Raw genomic sequence first — 16,611 nt, 5'->3', positions numbered from 1 at the left:
CGACGAACGATATATCGCTAAAGTAAGTGCATCTGTCCGTGTGTACAGCCTATATGTCTGTGAACAGGATCTTTCACAGACATATCAGGTCAGCCCTGCAGCACAGCCGATGCCCATACATATTATGTGGATATATCGGTACATCTGCATGCGTGTACAGACGACCTAACGACCGTGTAATAGGTCGCCGCATCCGTTGAATATGACGGCACAAGTGGGCGGGTATATTCAAATGGGTCTGCTGGCTAGACATATTGGGCGGACAATTGGCAAGTGTGTATACACAAGATTGTTTGTGCGTAAACTTTACCAAACATTAGATTGGTCTGCGGGTCGGCTGGATGGCGAACCATTGGCCAACTGTGTACCCGATCTAATGCTTTTGAAACATTGGCATTCAAAGATCTCCAAGGTTTCATACATCTTCCCCTGTCTCTTTCCTTTAAGCTGCTCTTCAAGTTCAGGTAACATTTTCTGTTAGTAACTGCCTATTACCAACTTTTCCAAATATTTCAGTGTTTCAAAGGAAATAAAGTGAAAATAAACCATATACTGTTTATCAGTAGATTTAAAAACGTTTTCTTTGGTACTCACAGGAAGTCGTGAAGGCTATTCAGAAGGCCAAAGGAGTGAAGCATCTGGTATCAATGACAACTAGCGAGCATGCAATAATGCAAAATGAAGCACTTATCGCTTTGGCCATCGCCTCAGCAATCAACCTTGGTAAAGTAAAATATCACAATCAATGAGGCTAAACTGATATTAATTTATTAGACAACACAATGCACTGTCTAATGAGATAAGGCAATCGGGCAGATGTATCAGGCTTTGGAGACAGACAAAGTACCAACCAATCAGCTTCTGTCTTTTTACAGACTGTGTTTTAAAAAATTAAGAAGCTGATTGGACGGTACATTATCGCTCTCCAAAACTTGATGCATCTTCCCCAATATATTTTAACAGCATATGTACATGACTAAACATTGATTATAGAATATAAAGAGTAATCTATTAAAATCACACTCAATATTTGATACACAAGCTGTAACACTCAAATCTACAAAAAACAAAGTTCTCATCTAATTATAGCTATCTAGTACAGGCATGTCTAGTCATTTACAAACCAACAACTCCCATCTTTAAGCTGCCATCTTGTGTATAATCATAAGATATGTCATTTAACAACTGAATACAGAATTCTTCCCCATAACTTTTAAAAATATATTTAATTGTAATTTTATTTCTTTCAATAAGCATAACATCCATAAATATAAATTAATAAACTACTTTAAAAGTTTAAACATATTTGGTGAAGGAAGGTTATGTATCAAATTCCACTTTTATGTCATGGAGTTTAAGACGTTCTAATTGCAGACATATTACAAGAAGTCTTTAAAGAGTCTGAATTGGTGTTGATCTTGCACAAAGTGCTGCAGGACGAGTCTATGGGACCAGAGGTGAAATACAATTCAATGGGCCTATTGTGCAGCCTCCTAGACTCAGGTATCAGTAGTTGTAATATCTGACTATCTTGTTTTACCTACAGTGACTAAGGGGTCTATTTACAAAGCTTTGGATGGAGATAAAGTGGACGGAGAAAAAATACCAGCCAATTAGCTTCTAACTGCCATGTAACAGGCTTGGTTTAAAAAATGACAATTAGGAGCTGATTGGCTGGTACTTCATCTCTGTCCACGGCTTAGTAAATAGACCCCATATTCTGTTGACAACAGTGTATCTCAGGTGCTGAGAGGGAGATCGTTTCAGTTACCTATATTCGGCAGCTGTGTGAAGGTAACCAACCCAAAGAACAGCAATTATAGAAATTACACTGCGCTCCAACATACTGTAGTCATAAATGAATAACGGTGATGCAAAAAGTATCACAATTTTATTTTATAAAACCATAAGTATATCACTCAGTCATAAACACATGCTATACCCAACATGAAACATTCACCAAATAATAAAGTGAACTTCCATAGGCACAGTAGATGAGGATATAGTCAGTATTGTCAGTGAATAATTCTCACTACTGTAATTAACTGCAAAGTTCCAGCTGTCACAATTGCTGTGCCAAAAAATATAACTTCTCACAGAATATAAGTAGTTATTACACCAGCCAAATGGGTATAAATCCCATTAAAATACCCAGAGATAGTGATGGATAGGGGTATATTTACTAATAGTTGTTTTCCATCGACTACCATCAATCTAAAATTAATGGAAATTGTTCTAAATCAGTGCGGTGTTTCTGCCCCCACATAGACTGGCATTTTTCACACATGGCTGCTAGTGGTTTGCTACATAGAGGAGAATGTATTCTCAATATTACTATGGGTCTGATTTAGAAGTATGCAGAGGCGATATTGGGGGTAATTCCAAGTTGATCGCAACAGGAAATTTTTTAGCAGTTGGGTAAAACCATGTGCACTGCAGGGGAGGCAGATATAACATGTGCAGAAAGAGTTAGATTTGGGTGGGTTATTTTGTTTCTGTGCAGGGTAAATACTGGCTGCTTATATTTACACTGCAATTTAGATTGCAGATTGAACACACCACACCCAAATCTAACTCTCTCTGCACATGTTATATCTGCCTCCCCTGCAGTGCACATGGTTTTGCCCAACTGCTAACCAAATTCCTGCTGCGATCAACTTGGAATTACCCTCATTATACACAACGGAGCGAATATCGGCAGACTGTGCATGTGCTGCATTTGCATGGCGTATGCGTCATGGTGCTGCTGCAAACCTTCACGAAATGAGGACTCCTTCGCAAAGTGACTGACAGGAAGTGACTGTTTGGGGGTGTTAAAAATAAGAATTTACTTACCGATAATTCTATTTCTCGTAGTCCGTAGTGGATGCTGGGGACTCCGTAAGGACCATGGGGGATAGCGGCTCCGCAGGAGACTGGGCACATCTAAAGAAAGCTTTAGGAATATCTGGTGTGCACTGGCTCCTCCCCCCATGACCCTCCTCCAAGCCTCAGTTAGGATACTGTGCCCGGACGAGCGTACACAATAAGGAAGGATTTTGAATCCCGGGTAAGACTCATACCAGCCACACCAATCACACCGTATAACCTGTGATCTGAACCCAGTTAACAGCATGATAACAGAGGAGCCTCTGAAAGATGGCTCACAACAATAATAACCCGATTTTTGTAACAATAACTATGTACAAGTATTGCAGACAATCCGCACTTGGGATGGGCGCCCAGCATCCACTACGGACTACGAGAAATAGAATTATCGGTAAGTAAATTCTTATTTTCTCTAACGTCCTAAGTGGATGCTGGGGACTCCGTAAGGACCATGGGGATTATACCAAAGCTCCCAAACGGGCGGGAGAGTGCGGATGACTCTGCAGCACCGAATGAGAGAACTCCAGGTCCTCCTCAGCCAGGGTATCAAATTTGTAGAATTTTACAAACGTATTTGCTCCTGACCAAGTAGCTGCTCGGCAAAGTTGTAAAGCCGAGACCCCTCGGGCAGCCGCCCAAGATGAGCCCACCTTCCTTGTGGAGTGGGCATTTACAGATTTTTGGCTGTGGCAGGCCTGCCACAGAATGTGCAAGCTGAATTGTACTACAAATCCAACGAGCAATAGTCTGCTTAGAAGCAGGAGCACCCAGCTTGTTGGGTGCATACAGGATAAACAGCGAGTCAGATTTCCTGACTCCAGCCGTCCTGGAAACATATATTTTCAGGGCACTGACAACGTCTAGCAACTTGGAGGCCTCCAAGTCCCTAGTAGCCGCAGGCACCACTAATAGGTTGGTTCAGGTGAGACGCTGAAACCACCTTGGGGAGAAACTGAGGACGAGTCCTCAATTCCGCCCTGTCCGAATGGAAAATCAGATAAGGGCTTTTTCAGGATAAAGCCGCCAATTCTGACACGCGCCTGGCCCAGGCCAGGGCCAACAGCATGACCACTTTCCATGTGAGATATTTTAACTCCACAGATTTAAGTGGTTCAAACCAATGTGACTTTTGGAACCCAAAACTACATTGAGATCCCAAAGTGCCACTGGAGGCACAAAAGGAGGCTGTATATGCAGTACCCCTTTTACAAACGTCTGAACTTCAGGGACTGAAGCTAGTTCTTTTTGGAAGAAAATTGACAGGGCCGAAATTTGAACCTTAATGGACCCCAATTTCAGGCCCATAGACACTCCTGTTTGCAGGAAATGTAGGAATCGACCCAGTTGAATTTCCTCCGTCGGGCCTTACTGGCCTCGCACCACGCAACATATTTTTGCCAATTGCGGTGATAATGTTTTTGCGGTTACATCCTTCCTGGCTTTGATCAGGATAGGGATGACTTCATCCGGAATGCCTTTTTCCTTCAGGATCCGGCGTTCAACCGCCATGCCGTCAAACGCAGCCGCGGTAAGTCTTGGAACAGACAGGGTCCTTGCTGGAGCAGGTCCCTTCTTAGAGGTAGAGGCCACGGATCCTCCGTGAGCATCTCTTGAAGTTCCGGTTACCAAGTCCTTCTTGGCCAATCCGGAACCACGAATATAGTGCTTACTCCTCTCCATCTTATCAATCTCAGTACCTTGGGTATGAGAGGCAGAGGAGGGAACACATACCCTGACTGGTACACCCACGGTGTTACCAGAGCGTCTACAGCTTATTGCCTGAGGGTCCCTGGACCTGGCGCAATACCTGTCGAGTTTTTAATCATGTGGAAGACTTCTGGGTGAAGTCCCCACTCTCCCGGGTGGAGGTCGTGCTGAGGAAGTCTGCTTCCCAGTTGTCCACTCCCGGAATGAATACTGCTGACAGTGCTATCACATGATTTTCCGCCCAGCGAAGAATCCTTGCAGCTTCTGCCATTGCCCTCTTGCTTCTTGTGCCACCCTGTCTGTTTACGTGGGTGACTGCCGTGATGTTGTCCGACTGGATCAACACCGGCTGACCTTGAAGCAGAGGTCTTGCTAAGCTTAGAGCATTGTAAATGTCCCTTAGCTTCAGGATATTTATGTGAAGTGATGTCTCCAGGCTTGACCATAAGCCCTGGATATTCCTTCCCTGTGTGACTGCTCCCCAGCCTCGCAGGCTGGCATCAGTGGTCACCAGGACCCAGTCCTGAATGCCTAATCTGCGGCCCTCTAGAAGATGAGCACTCTGCAACCACCACAGGAGGGACACCCTTGTCCTTGGTGACAGGGTTATCCGCTGATGCATCTGAAGATGCGATACGGACCATTTGTCCAGCAGGTCCCACTGGAAAGTTCTTGCGTGGAATCTGCCGAATGGGATTGCTTCGTAGGAAGCCACCATTTTACCCAGAACCCTTGTGCATTGATGCACTGAGACTTGGCTCGGTTTTAGGAGGTTCCTGACTAGCTCGGATAACTCCCTGGCTTTCTCCTCCGGGAGAAACACCTTTTTCTGGACTGTGTCCAGGATCATCCCTAGGAACAGAAGACACGTCGTCGGAACCAGGTGCGATTTTGGAATATTGAGAATCCAATCGTGCTGCCGCAACACTACCTGAGATAGTGCTACACCGACCTCCAACTGTTCCCTGGATCTTACCCTTATCAGGGAATTGTCCAAGGAAGGGATAACTAAAATTCACTTCCTTCGAAGGAATATCATCATTTCGGCCATTACCTTGGTAAAGACCCGGGGTGCCGTGTACCATCCATACGGCAGCGTCTGAACTGATAGTGACAGTTCTGTACCATAAACCTGAGGTACCCTTGGTGAGAAGGGTAAATTTTGACATGAAGGTAAGCATCCTTGATGTCCAGAGACACCATGTAGTCCCCTTCTTCCAGGTTCGCAATCACTGCTCTGAGTGACTCAATCTTGAATTTGAACCTCTGTACGTAAGTGTTCAAAGATTTTAGATTTAGAATCGGTCTCACCGAGCCGTCTGGCTTCGGTACCACAACAGTGTGGAATAATACCCCGTTCCCTGTTGCAGGAGGGGTATCTTGATTATCACCTGCTGGGAATACAGCTTGTGAATGGCTTCCAAAACTGTCTCCCTGTCAGAAGGAGACATCGGTAAAGCCTACTTTAGGAAACGGCGAGGGGGAGACGTCTCGAATTCTAATTTGTACCCCTGAGATATCACCTGAAGGATCCAGGGGTCTACTTGCGAGTGAGCCCACTGCGCGCTGAAATTCATTGAGACGGGCCCCCCACCGTGCCTGATTCTGCTTGTAAAGCCCCAGCGTATACTGAGGGCTTGGCAGAGGCGGGAGAGGGTTTCTGTTCCTGGGAACTGGCTGATTTCTGCAGCCTTTTTCCTCTCCCTCTGTCACGGGGCAGAAATGAGGAACCTTTTGCCCGCTTGTCCACGAAAAGACTGCGCCTGATAATACAGCGTCTTCTCATGTTGAGAGGCGACCTGGGGTACAAACGTGGAATTCCCAGCTGTTGCCGTGGCCACCAGGTCTGAAAGACCGACCCCAAATAACTCCTCCCTTAATAAAGCAATACTTCCAAATGCCGTTTGGAATACGCATCACCTGACCACTGACGTGTCCATAACCCTCTACTGGTAGAAATGGACAACGCGCTTAGACTTGATGCCAGTCGGCAAATATTCCGCTGTGCATCACGCATATATAAAAATGCATCTTTTAAATGCTCTATAGGCAAAAATATACTGTCCCTATCTAGGGTATCAATATTTTCAGTCAGGGAATCCGACCACGCCAACCCAGCACTGCACATCCAGGCTGAGGCGATTGCTGGTCGCAGTATAACACCAGTATGTGTGTAAATACCTTTTAGGATACCCTCCTGCTTTCTATCAGCAGGATCCTTAAGGGCGGCCATCTCAGGCGAAGGTAGAGCCCTTACAAGCGTGTGAGCGCTTTATCCCCCCTAGGGGGTGTTTCCCAACGCACCCTAACCTCTGGCGGGAAAGGATATAATGCCAATAACATTTTAGAAATTATCCATCGTTATTAGGAAACCCACGCATCATCACACACCTCATTTAATTTCTCAGATTCAGGAAAACTACAGGTAGTTTTTCCTCACCGAACATAATACCCCTTTTTTGGTGGTACTCGTATTATCAGAAATGTGTAAAACATTTTTCATTGCCTCAATCATGTAACGTGTGGCCCTACTGGAAGTCACATTCGTCTCTTCACCGTCGACACTGGAGTCAGTATCCGTGTCGGCGTCTATATCTGCCATCTGAGGTAACGGGCGCTTTAGAGCCCCTGACGGCCTATGAGACGTCTGGACAGGCACAAGCTGAGTAGCCGGCTGTCTCATGTCAACCACTGTCTTTTATACAGAGCTGACACTGTCACGTAATTCCTTCCAACAGTTCATCCACTCAGGTGTCGACCCCCTAGGGGGTGACATCACTATTACAGGCAATCTGCTCCGTCTCCACATCATTTTTCTCCTCATACATGTCGACACAAAAGTACCGACATACAGCACACACACAGGGAATGCTCTGATAGAGGACAGGACCCCACTAGCCCTTTGGGGAGACAGAGGGAGAGTTTGCCAGCACACACCAGAGCGCTATATATATACAGGGATAACCTTATATAAGTGTTTTTCCCCTTATAGCTGCTGTATAGTTAATACTGCGCCTAATTAGTGCCCCCCTCTCTTTTTTTAACCCTTTCTGTAGTGTAGTGACTGCAGGGGAGAGACAGGGAGCTTCCCTCCAACGGAGCTGTGAGGGAAAATGGCGCCAGTGTGCTGAGGAGATAGGCTCCGCCCCTTTTTCGCGGACTTTTCTCCTGCTTTTTTATGGATTCTGGCAGGGGTTAAATGCATCCATATAGCCCAGGAGCTATATGTGATGCATTTTTTTTTTTTTTTGCCATCCAAGGTGTTTTTATTGCGTCTCAGGGCGCCCCCCCCCCCAGCGCCCTGCACCCTCAGTGACCGAAGTGTGAAGTGTGCTGAGAGCAATGGCGCACAGCTGCAGTGCTGTGCGCTACCTTGTTGAAGACAGGACGTCTTCTGCCGCCGATTTTCCGGACCTCTTCTGCCTTCTGGCTCTGTAAGGGGGCCGGCGGCGCGGCTCTGGGACCCATCCAAGCTGGGCCTGTGATCGTCCCTCTGGAGCTAATGTCCAGTAGCCTAAGAAGCCCAATCCACTCTGCACGCAGGTGAGTTCGCTTCTTCTCCCCTTAGTCCCTCGATGCAGTGAGCCTGTTGCCAGCAGGTCTCACTGAAAATAAAAAACCTAATCTAAAACTTTCACTAAGAAGCTCAGGAGAGCCCCTAGTGTGCACCCTTCTCGTTCGGGCACAGAGATCTAACTGAGGCTTGGAGGAGGGTCATGGGGGGAGGAGCCAGTGCACACCAGATATTCCTAAAGCTTTCTTTAGATGTGCCCAGTCTCCTGCGGAGCCGCTATCCCCCATGGTCCTTACGGAGTCCCCAGCATCCACTTAGGACGTTAGAGAAATGGTGTTAGCGGGGAGTGGTTCTTAAAATGCAGGCAAGTCATGGCTGTGTTTGGGGCACATGGCTGTGTTTGCCTTAACATACTTTTGTACATGAGACCTGCGTGACTACTGCCGGCTCCAGTCTGCATAGCCATAGGTTTACCCTTCAGCTCAATGTTTCTTGTTCTTGAATATAAGCTGGGAATGTGCATGCAATTGCGCATGAGTTGCGGTAGCTCCGGTGGACTTCTCTTTTAATTTCTGGGTAACAGATTCACTTGCGGATATCTGCAGTTGCATTGCGGAGAAAATCACACTTGCAGCTGCAGTAGCGTACTTCTCTGAATCAGGCACTAAATCCAAACCTACTGTGGCTACGGGAGTTCACTTGATTATTTTATTATACTGGTAAATAATAATAGGATTTTAATTACCTACCGGTAAATCCTTTTCTCGTAGTCCATAGAGGATGCTAGGGTCCACATTAGTACCATGGGGTATAGACGGGTCCCTTGGGAGCCATGGGCACTTTAAGAGTTTAATAGTGTGGGCTAGCTCCTCCCTCTATGCCCCTCCTACCAGACTCAGTCTAGAAACTGTGCCCGAGGAGACAGACATACATTGAGAGAAGGAAATACTCAGATAGTGGTCAGATTCACACCAGCTCACACATAACAGAAAAACCAAGCTAACCAGCTTGAAACAAGTCAGCAACGGCTGAACAACAGTACTTAACCAAGAAAGAATGCAGTACTCAACGAAGTAACAATGTAGTACTTAACTAAGTAACAATTGCAGGAAAACGAAGCGCTGGGCGGGCACCCAGCATCCTCTACGGACTACGAGAAAATAAGAATTTACTCACCGGTAATTCTATTTCTCGTAGTCCGTAGTGGATGCTGGGAACTCCGTAAGGACCATGGGGAATAGCGGGCTCCGAAGGAGGCTGGGCACTCTAGAAAGATTTATGACTACCTGGTGTGCACTGGCTCCTCCCACTATGACCCTCCTCCAAGCCTCAGTTAGGACACTGTGCCCGGACGAGCTGACATAATAAGGAAGGATTTAGAATCCCGGGTAAGACTCTTACCAGCCACACCAATCACACCGTACAACTCGTGATACTATATCCAGTTTTACAGTATGAAAACAACTGAGCCTCTCAACAGATGGCTCAACAATAACCCTTTAGTTAACAATAACTATTTACAAGTATTGCAGACAATCCGCACTTGGGATGGGCGCCCAGCATCCACTACGGACTAAGAGAAATAGAATTACCGGTGAGTAAATTCTTATTTTCTCTGACGTCCTAGTGGATGCTGGGAACTCCGTAAGGACCATGGGGATTATACCAAAGCTCCCAAACGGGCGGGAGAGTGCGGATGACTCTGCAGCACCGAATGAGAGAACTCCAGGTCCTCCTCAGCCAGGGTATCAAATTTGTAGAATTTTGCAAACGTGTTTGCCCCTGACCAAGTAGCTGCTCGGCAAAGTTGTAAAGCCGAGACCCCTCGGGCAGCCGCCCAAGATGAGCCCACCTTCCTTGTGGAATGGGCATTCACAGATTTTGGCTGTGGCAGGCCTGCCACAGAATGTGCAAGCTGAATTGTACTACAAATCCAGCGAGCAATAGACTGCTTAGAAGCAGGAGCACCCAGCTTGTTGGGTGCATACAGGATAAACAGCGAGTCAGATTTTCTGACTCCAGCCGTCCTGGAAACATATATTTTCAGGGCCCTGACAACGTCTAGCAACTTGGAGTCCTCCAAATCCTTAGTAGCCGCAGGCACCACAATAGGCTGGTTCAGGTGAAACGCTGACACCACCTTAGGGAGAAATTGGGGGCGAGTCCTCAATTCTGCCCTATCCATATGGAAAATCAGATAAGGGCTTTTACATGATAAAGCCGCCAATTCTGACACTCGCCTGGCTGAAGCCAAGGCCAATAACATTGACCACTTTCCACGTGAGATATTTCAGATCCACGGTTTTTAGTAGTTCAAACCAATGTGATTTTAAGAAACTCAACATCACGTTGAGATCCCAAGGTGCCACAGGAGGCACAAACGGGGGCTGAATATGCAGCACTCCTTTCACAAATGTCTGAACTTCAGGTACTGAAGCTAGTTCTTTTTGAAAGAAAATCGACAGAGCCGAGATCTGTACTTTAATGGAGCCTAGTTTTAGGCCCATATTCACTCCTGCTTGCAGGAAATGCAGAAATCGACCTAGTTGAAATTCCTCTGTTGGGGCCTTTTTGGCCTTGCACCATGCAACATATTTCCGCCATATGCGGTGATAATGCTTTGCCGTAACATCTTTCCTGGCCTTAATAAGCGTAGGAATGACTTCTTCCGGAATACCCTTTTCCTTTAGGATCCGGTGTTCAACCGCCATGCCGTCAAACGCAGCCGCGGTAAGTCTTGGAACAGACAGGGCCCCTGCTGTAGCAGGTCCTGTCTGAGCGGTAGAGGCCACGGGTCCTCTGAGAGCATCTCTTGAAGTTCCGGGTACCACGCTCGTCTTGGCCAATCCGGAACCACGAGAATGGTGTTTACTCCTCTCTTTCTTATGACAATGCTAAATTCCTTTGTCGTATAAACAACCCTTATGAAGCTAAGAACACTGTACGCTGTTTACTTAAGAAGTACCGTAATGGTACGCTATCTGCGTAGCGATCGCTCAGCCGCAGGCGAGACGCTCAAGCGTCACGTTCGCTCACGGCCCAGTGATCACAGGACACGTTATTGATTATGTCTAGGGGAATGATTCGCTGTAGCGTAGCGTACGCTCGAGACCACGAGGAGGTCACCAGCGGTGCAGGCGCTCACAGCACAATACCTTTATATTTAAACCTTTTAACAATGTAATGCGCTATATATCTTAATGTGAATACAGGGTGTAAGTGCAACCTTGTGTAACCTGACTAACTACAAAGCTGATTGAACGTCACCGACGCTCAAGTGAACACTTAACACTATAGAAAATACACAGATACTTGTTTAGGGTTCCAAAGCCTATTATCTGTATTATATCTAGTATACTTGTAAAAGAGTAACACAGTACAAATGATACACTACAATATAACAAAGACTTCCTAACCAAACACCTAACTAGGGGATAAACTACAATACTATCCTGATCTAATACAATACAATACAATACAATAAAGTTTAGTCTAGGGGAGATATGAGAGAAAAGAGAAAATAGAGAGAGAGAAATAGACACAGAGGGAGAGAGAGAAATTGGCTCACAGAAAGACAATGATTACGGAGAGAACTTACGCACAAAGGGTATGATCGCCAGCGCCTCGATATCCAGCTCCCGATTATCAGCAGATAACCGTTGATGAGAGAGTGAGAGCTGGATGTGGTCGGCCTGCCTATTTATGCTCCACACACAATGCAATCTCCTGGTCCTACAATCCCATTGTCCATTGGCCGAAGGAATTCGGCCCTGCATCATAACAAAAGGTCATAGGGTGATTCATACAGGTGGGCTGTGACGATTTCCAACAGCTCAGGTGGGTGGGGAACTGGGTTTCCCGCCGCATACCTGAGTATGTGCAAATCATAGAAATGGACATAAACTTCTTATGTCCATAACTATTCGCACGAGCGATTAATACGCTCCAAACCAACACCGGAATATTGCTAATTAAATACTCTTCCGATGGGTACCAAACACTGCTGTATGACTCCTGTTAGACCCTTCGTGCAATACAAAGAGGGATTCCTCCGCTCAGGGACATTCTATCTAAACCAAACTTACAGAAACTATTGAGGGGAACATGATCTATAAACTACATTAATTGTGAACTTTTGTAACGAATGAGTCGCACGCTACGATCACATAAACTCTACCGTAAATGCGCATACTGCGCGTGCGAGTGCACGCTATTGCGGGTATGCGCTTCCACGGGAGAGCGTACGCATGCGCAGCACGGACCAGTGTGCGGTGCAAATATGGCAGTGTGCACTAAGACATTTTTCTGACTTTGACAGTCCACCCTTTGGCAGTCAATAATAACTGCCACAAAATATTTAAGGAGAAAAATGTAAGTCAGGGGTTAATTGATTTCCATGGTGGGGTAAGGAAGAAGAGAGGAGTAGGTGTGAAAAGGGTATGACCTAGTGAGAGAGTAGGAGCATGTGTGTATGAGTCCATGTTTGGAGGGTCATGTATCATCGTGCCGTACGTGTGGTAAATCAAGCTTCGAGGTATTGCGAAGTATACATTTGAATTCCTTCTTATCCTGTGGTACAGGTCTGTGGATGGGCTGTCAAACTTTACCGAGCTCATTTCGGCTGTAGTTGTAACAAAATGGGGATGCACATTTTAGTTGATGATACATGAATGGGGGGGGTATGTGGTTGCTGCTATCTGTGCCTGTATTCCCTATCGACTATGTGTGTTATTACCTGAGGGTTGCAGAGATGAAGATAAAGAACACTTACGAAAAATGCAATGATATTCTATGTCAGGTTAATGTACGTTCGTCGATTGGGGTCTTGATTGGTGTCGGTTGATTGGAGTCTTCTTCTTTGTGCTTTTGCTCATAAATCGTGAGTAAAGCAAACAACGTCCATGGATTTACAAAAAATGTTGGGCTAGCGTGATTTTAAAGTTCCTAGGGAAACTGGGGTACCCATGGCATTGTCCATCAAAATCTTGTATATCAGGTCGTCTGCTCTTCTTCTTTCCATCTTTCCGTTGTCGGCCCCTTGGCTCATCAAATCCTTCGTCTACGTGGGTCTTTGTACCTCGGAGGAAAACATAGAAATGGGTGAAAGACGGACCGTATACTCATTACATCATTACGTCATGGTTTCTAGCATTGGGTCATAAATCAAATCCAGGTTAATTACAGTTTCCTCACTCCTTAAGCTCATCACTTTCGTACTTTGCTTGCACCTCATCAAAGCCTGCCCGCATCTAAATATCAATCCAATAGATATAACGACACCCAAAATACATAGGAGAAACTTTCCAACATCCATTATGACTCCTTGAGCCCAGTCTCCTAAACCGGAGAACCAATTTCGCGGGTTCAACCATGACACCCAACCAGTCAGCTCATTACCTACAGCAGCAAGGGTGAGATTGTGTTTTCGACGAAATTCCCACTTTAATTGCAGAATATCGTCCATCTTTTGGTCTATGACCTCTACCGGATCCTCGGTGCTATTTGTGATATACGTGCAACACTTTATGCCGTACTGTGTTGCCAATGTAACACAATATCCGCCTGTTACTGTTGTAAGATAATTAAGAACCATCCTATGCTGAACTAGTTCTGTTTTGTAAGCTTGAAGTTCTCTTCCAGTGTATCTAAACGTGTCATCATACATTTCAGTGATATTATCTAACAAATTGGCGAGTGCGGAAATGTATCTATAATTCATCACACCTCGAGCGGTGCGAGTGAAATCTAACGCTACCAGAACCTGAATCCCGGTGGATTCATGGATAAGATCAGAGGCCGGATGCTCTAACCTTTCTGACAGTTGTCTTTTAACGAGGTGCTCGTAGTGAGTGTGAGTATAAGGAGCTTGGGCACCACGGTGTATGTCTTTCATTTTGTCATGTGTTACAGTCATCACTTCAGGCAATACTTTTCCAATATAACACAATCCTTCAGAGTTTGGGGCTAGCCACTTGTACGCCTTTCTCCCACATGTGAAATATGCGTCATCGGGGAGAACATAAGGGACGGAGAAGGACATGACCATGTTACAAACCTTCCAGGTGAAATCTCCTGACCCTAATTCTTCCATCTGTCTAATGCACGTATCAGTTTGTATGACATGTGCACAGTATCCTGGTGATACCTCTCCAACTCTAGTAATCCTATTTCCTAAGGTATATCGATACCGAAAAGATTTTCCTCTACTGGCTATGTGGCGTACCAGCTCTGTATCTGTAGGCATTCTATCTGCTCTGTGTGAAAAGGTCATGGTAAGGTTGCTCCATGACACTTCCCAATTTCCCGGTTTTCTGGGATTGGAGATGTTAAAACATATGAGGGACCTATCCACATGGTATTGGTGGAGCTTCAAACTAGGAGGGCTGGAGATGTTAAACCTCCGGTCCACCGGTCTCCCACCACTTAGCTCAAGTACCTCCCCTAACGTTAAAGGAAATGGTACTAGCCCTGATTTACTGTGACCCTGAGGTACTTGAGAGCATACCCAACAATCTGTTTGGTTCAACACGTTACCCACTAGAGAGTGATAGTCACTCAATGGATGCCGGTCCATATGGATATTAAAACTGGATTGGCATTTCTTTATGCATCCATCTTCAACCAGATTATCACAGAGCCTACAGATACAATTTTTCTTTTTGAACTAACAATCCTTCAAAGAAAATGTTTACAGATAACATGGTTGTTAGATCGTGCCCGGTACTCGCCTTTGCTTGGTGATTGGGTTGCTATTGGAAATTTACACCTCCGTCTCAGTCATCAGGACCTTTCTGGATCCTTTCTCGACCTCACTGGTACTCTCACCGAAACAGACTGCTCTGGTCAACATCATGGTTAACGGGAAAAATCCATATCACAGTCTCTTGGGGCAAGTCCATCTTACAGGAGGAGAAAAGAAGAAATTTGTAAATGGGGTATAAGAAAATCAGTTTGAGGGGGAGAGAACTCGTTACGATAATAAGTTCTCTCGTCTTGTTGTTCTTCTTGTTCTGCTGTCCTCTCAAAGGTGTTGTCTCTCAGTCTTCAAAAACGATCATTCTGGTGATGCAATATTCCTTCCTAACCGACGATCTTTCTGTAAGGAGCAAAAATCTGGCATTACCATTGGTCCAACTGAGGGATGACATACCATCTTTAAACCATGGAAACATGAGTGGGAAGAGAGAGACAACAAAAAAACAAAAGAGATAGAGAACAATTCATGTGCATATATACATTACATAACTCGACAATAACCACCAATGAGAAAAGAGAAACAAAACATTTTTAAACATTGTCAACATTAAGAAAACATTGTTAGCATTAGAAAAACATTGTCAGACTTATTAGGCTGTCGTATCTACGTGTCTAATGGTTTCCTTGAGCAGTCCCTCCCCACCAGCACTTGCATTATTCCACTGTCTGTATCTGGCCAGAATACATTGTGGTGGATAGGTCATGCTGGGGTTTGGTAGACTTCTGCAAGGACCAAGCGAATATGCAATGTTTGAATTCTTACCAATAATCGTCAGAGATGGGGATAGAGAGAGAAAGAAAAAACATTTTTCACAAATACATTTACAACGTTTAACCTGGTCATTCCTGTGTCTTCAGTGAATGACCTCCCAATTTATTAACCGTTACCTCAGGCTTGCCTCCATTCCTAATAATCACCTTTCCTAACTATATATTATGGGTGTGGCCCAAAATTCTTCCTATATGATCCCTGCTTGTAATTTGGTGTGTCATAACTTTTGCTCATTTTCATGTCTAGGGGGTCTAACTTTATGTGGGTTATTGCAGTTCTCTTTTGCACAGATCACAACTCCTTAAGTTCCTCCATGTGCCAATGGCCTGGGGTTTTGGTTGATTTGATGCCTCCTCAAACGTTTGGATGCTCATCACCCTCAACCGCTTTCCCTGTACCTACCTGGTTCCTTGGATACCATGATTATGTCGTTGTCTTTCTCGTGATCTACAATCTCTTGCAATGTGTCCCTTTCTATGACAATGGTAACAGACTACCATATCTGGATTTCTCGCAGGGGTGTGGGGCTTTTGTTGGGGTGGTCTTGTGGTTTGGGCCTGTATTTTTGCTGCCATTAACTTATCTCTTTGTGACTCTCTGTATCTGGTGATATTCTGATCCTGATTGATGACGGCCTCTCTTAGTGCAGTCACCGAGATATCTCTCCAGTTTGGGTTGGTGGTCTGTACCCTTGTTTTTAATTCATCTTTTAAACCATTCATTAATACCTTAACCGCTATTCTTCTATGTTGTGCATTTGTCTTGATGTCCGTGATCCCAGTGTTTCCAGCCATTATTTGCAGTGCTCGATTGAAATAATTAGAAACATTTTCCCTTTCGTTTTGTCTTATGGAGAAAATTTCATTCCACTTGACAGCAGCTGGGAAATATATTCCTAACTGTCGGTTAATCTGCCTAATACATTCCTGATTGTGTTCCTCCGTACAAGGTACCTCTGTGTTTAATTTACAATCAGCAATGAACTTTTCAGGGT

The 16,611-nt window shown here is 45.1% G+C and overlaps 1 protein-coding gene across 3 annotated transcripts in view; it reads left to right on the top strand.

Annotated features, from left to right (window-relative positions):
* LOC135055109 (rap1 GTPase-GDP dissociation stimulator 1-A-like) overlaps positions 1-16,611 on the top strand; it is a 222,318-nt gene that overhangs the window by 184,405 nt on the left and 21,302 nt on the right. For all 3 annotated transcript variants that reach the window (XM_063958766.1, XM_063958765.1, XM_063958764.1), the window contains 2 exons: positions 597-723; positions 1,375-1,503. In XM_063958766.1, the coding sequence (XP_063814836.1) occupies positions 597-723; positions 1,375-1,503 (256 nt within the window). The remainder of the gene's footprint in view (positions 1-596; positions 724-1,374; positions 1,504-16,611) is intronic.

The sequence above is a fragment of the Pseudophryne corroboree genome, chromosome 3 (assembly GCF_028390025.1).
Source record: "Pseudophryne corroboree isolate aPseCor3 chromosome 3, aPseCor3.hap2, whole genome shotgun sequence".
Classification (NCBI taxonomy): Eukaryota; Metazoa; Chordata; class Amphibia; order Anura; family Myobatrachidae; genus Pseudophryne; species Pseudophryne corroboree.
This window is presented reverse-complemented; position numbering and strand designations above follow the sequence as displayed.